Source organism: Lepus europaeus, chromosome 12, assembly GCF_033115175.1.
Source record: "Lepus europaeus isolate LE1 chromosome 12, mLepTim1.pri, whole genome shotgun sequence".
NCBI lineage: Eukaryota > Metazoa > Chordata > Mammalia > Lagomorpha > Leporidae > Lepus > Lepus europaeus.
The window spans coordinates 99,519,577-99,523,175 of NC_084838.1; the positions used below are offsets into that span (position 1 = coordinate 99,519,577).

The 3,599-nt window shown below is 62.7% G+C and overlaps 1 protein-coding gene across 1 annotated transcript; it reads right to left on the reverse strand.

The window, feature by feature from the left end:
* Window positions 1-1,840: 1,840 nt before the first annotated feature.
* On the reverse strand, window positions 1,841-3,384 carry GADD45G (growth arrest and DNA damage inducible gamma). Its single transcript, XM_062208587.1, has 4 exons — window positions 3,220-3,384; window positions 2,817-2,918; window positions 2,507-2,720; window positions 1,841-2,417 (listed from the first exon to the last, which is right to left on the reverse strand). The coding sequence occupies exons 1-4, from the start codon at window positions 3,270-3,272 to the stop codon at window positions 2,307-2,309; spliced, it is 480 nt and encodes a 159-aa protein (XP_062064571.1). The 5' UTR covers window positions 3,273-3,384; the 3' UTR covers window positions 1,841-2,306.
* Between the last annotated feature and the right edge of the window lie 215 nt (window positions 3,385-3,599).

The window sequence follows — 3,599 nt, forward strand, 5'->3', positions numbered from 1 at the left end:
AGGAAAACAGCCCGCAAGGGCTCAGGCACCTGGAAGTTTGTGGCAGCAGGCGCGTGCGTGCGTGCGTGCGTGCTGGCCCTGGAAACAGGCTGCTCCATCCCAAGCCCACTACTCCACGTGTGGTCTCAGGCGAGCGCCTTCATTAGCTTCCAAGTAGTATTAACATTCTTTCAGCTCTCGCTAGAGGCTCAGCAGGCGGCGTGGGTCCCGTCAACACGCATGTAATAATCAGCATGTACTTCTGCAGAAATGATCGCATGGGAGGTTGGGAGCATCAAATGGAGTAGTGCATTTTATCACCTGCTTGCTGGGTGAGGGCATTAAACTTCCATTCATAAAAAAAAAATTTTTTTAGCATAACTTTGGAGGCTGGCACTTTGTCCAAGCATACAAATTCTCTCAGCCCCTGGGGCCCCAGCAAGTGGCCTCACAGTAAGGGCTCCTCAGAGAAAGGCAAGTTTTACAAGACTTGCCAACTTGATGTTCTGCAAGGGTCCGCTGGCCGGCAGGAGGGGGCTGCCCACCTGCCCTGTGCGATGTGATGCTGGGTTCACTCATTTAAGAGCACGCTTTCGAGCAATTACGCCCCCTTTGTTTCCTACAGCACGTGGGGCAAATTGTGGCTTTGCCAGAACACAGCCAGACCCACCCCCGTGGGGCTCTGTCACATGAAAGAGAACTTGAGATTTCTGAGTAGCCAACAGCTCTTAAAAACATTCATGCAACTTGGGCACCAACACAGCCCAAGGACTCCGTCCCACCAAGGGGTAAATGTTTTTCAGAGCTGAGAAATGGGAAACAGGATGTTATCATTACAGGAAAATTAAGCTCTCCCAGTGTTGTCTTGCCAAGGCTTCCACTATTTGGACAGAATTTTCAAAGTGGCACCCCCACCACCACCAGCAGCCACCTCAAGGATAGCTAAGGTGATCCCTCAGCCCCGCGGCCACCTTAGAAACAGCATGATGTTCTCAGGTCGGGCTGCCTGGCAACCTAGCTAAGACCATGCACGCCCCGCGTGCACCTCTCCTGCAGAAGGCAAATTGCAGGGCACCGGGAGTACAATCAAGGCGCAGCTGCTCTAATAAAAACAGACCAACAGACTCAGAACGTGTTCTCATCTAGCTACCTGCCTTCAAAACCTTTAAGGCTCATTCTATCAGCAATCCTCCCACCGCTGATGTGGGCTGAGAAGTTTCCAAATAGCCGACTGCATGTCGGCAGCTCGGAATTGCTCACCCCTGTTTACACACACACACACACACACCGCCTTCCGATTTCTGCTGGGATCCTGGAAGTTCCAGCCCAGCCGTGGTCGGAGGCTGACTCATCCTTCAGCACTCAGCAGTGTCCCGGTTGATATTAATACCTTTGTAACACGGCTTTGTGTCCGAGCATTTCATAGGAGAAACATCCTGCCTGCCAACGTGCTCTGGGATCACAAAGGGCTGGGGCTGTAGCAGGCAACGCCATTGTGCATGAAGGGGCTGCCTGCCTCCTGCAAGCTGTTCAGATAAGCAGCTGTCCGGGGTGGGGGAGGGGAGGAAGGTGGAGGTCACTGTTATCCGATAGGATGGCAAGCCCTGAGCTGGGGCAGGGACGCCTGCTCTCAAGTCCGCCCCTCTCTTGCAAGTTCTATAATCTGTCCAAAAGCAGAGACCTGGGAGCCTCGCTCAGGCTGCGCCCTCACACCCAGCAGCCTCCCCTCCCCCGCGGCCAGCGCCAGGAGCCCGTCATTCTCGCCCGACAGGAAGACGGGAACAGGTGCCATGCGCTCCAAGCAGTTCCAGCTGGCCACCTCCCCGAGCAAGGGTCCCCACCCTCAGTAAAAGCACAGGAGTCTGTTTCAGGGGGTTTATTGTAAGACATCCTCCGGAAGTCGAAGCATTGCCCGGATCCGTTTCTGAGAAGGCAGCGCAGTCTGCTAAGTCCCACCGGCTCCTGCAGCCCGACCAAGTCCAGGCCGTCTCGCCCGCGCTCTCCTCCTGCTGAGTCACGCTGGCCCGGCCGGTCTGTGTCCTTCCCGGCCCTGCGGCCAACGTCCCCGCCTCGGCCTTCCTGGGCGAGCAGCCGCTCCGGACACTCGCGGCGCGCAGCGTCCTCGGCTCCAGCCAGCCTGCCCCGCCGCCGCCGCCGCCGCCGCCGGGCCCCCGCTGGGGGGCCGCGCCTCCGCGCCCGCCAGACGCCCCGCCTGCCAGTCTCCACGCCGTGCTCGGGCACCCTCCGAGGGCCCCTCCACAGCCAGCCGCGCGCTAGGCGCCCCGGGACGTCACCACGTCGATCAGACCAAGGTCCCCGCCGGGCTGTCACTCGGGGAGGGTGATGCTGGGCACCCAGTCGTTGACGCTGCGGCTCTCCTCGCAGAACAGGCTGAGTTTCTCCAAGGCGGGGTCTTTCCACGCGTCCTCATTGGGGTTCTAAGGAGAGGGGAGAGCGCAGGCGTCAGCCAGCCTGGCCGACCGCGCCGGGGTGAGGAGAGGCGCTGGGGGAGCGGGGCGACACTCACCGAGATGAGAATGCAGTGTAGGTCGCCCGGCGCGCCCGCCTCCTCGCCGGCACCCACGATCGCGGCCAGCCGCTGCACGTCGCCCACGCGCACGATGTCGATGGCGTTCTCGCAGCAGAACGCCTGGATCAGCGTGAAGTGGATCTGCAGCGCGATGTCGCCCTCGTCCTCCTCGTCGGCGGCCAGCACGCAGAAGGTCACGTTGTCGGGGTCCCTGCGCAGGAGGGGAGTTCCCGAGGTCAGAGCCCCCGCGGGCCGGTGGCTCCCCGCCGCCGCCGGTCGCCCCCGCCCGGGCCGCGTCTATACTCACACGTTCAGGACTTTGGCGGACTCGTAGACGCCGGCGGTGAGACAGCCCTGGCGCTGCGCCGACAGCAGCAGCTCGTGCAGCGCTTTCCCGGCGCCCTGCATCCTGCGGACGAGCCAGCACCGTCAGTGGAGCCAGCCGAGGCGCCGCAACCCGTACCCCGTCTCCTCCCCGGTCCGGAGTGTGCACCCCCGGCTCCCCAGCCTGAACCAAGGCGCCCACACCCCAAGCCCCTTGCTCCGGCAAGCTTCCTGCACCCCAGCTTCCCATTCCTCCTGGAGCTCTCCAATCCGGAGCCTCGCCACCCGGCAAGGCGCCTGCCACCCACCCCTGCGCCCCGGGCCCATCGGCACCGACGGTGCTCGGCTCCCAGCCCAGCAGACAAGTCGCGCACGGGGAGACCCACCTGGCTGTGCTTTCCGGAACCGCGTCCTGGCCGCGGACTTCTTCCAGAGTCATTGTGCGGTCGCCGAGCAGCAAGTTATCCAAGAGCCGTACGCGCGTAGGGACTGGCAGCTGAGCCACGCACCCGCTCCCGCCCGCCCGGCGCGCCCACAGCCAGCGACTGCGCCCGGGCGGCGCGGCGAGCCCTTATATAGGCCGGCGGGCGCGGCGCCGCCAGCTGGCGCGAAGCTGCGCGCCCATTGGCCGGCTCCCGCTTTCTGATGCAAATGAGCGGCGGGCCGGCGGCTCGTGCCAGAAGGCCACGTGGGGAGGGGTGCGGGGGATGACAATGCCTCAAATCTGCCGCTTTTGTCGGAGTGTTACCAGGCAGACTGGAGCCTG

Coding starts and splice junctions, on each gene's coding strand:
- GADD45G (XM_062208587.1), bottom strand. CDS start 3,272: ATGACTCTGGAAGAAGTCCGCGGCCAGGACGCGGTTCCGGAAAGCACA. Junction 2,919..3,219: donor GTTCCGGAAAGCACAGCCAG/GTGGGTCTCCCC, acceptor GCTCGTCCGCAG/GATGCAGGGCGCCGGGAAAG. Junction 2,418..2,506: donor TACACTGCATTCTCATCTCG/GTGAGTGTCGCC, acceptor CCCTCTCCTTAG/AACCCCAATGAGGACGCGTG.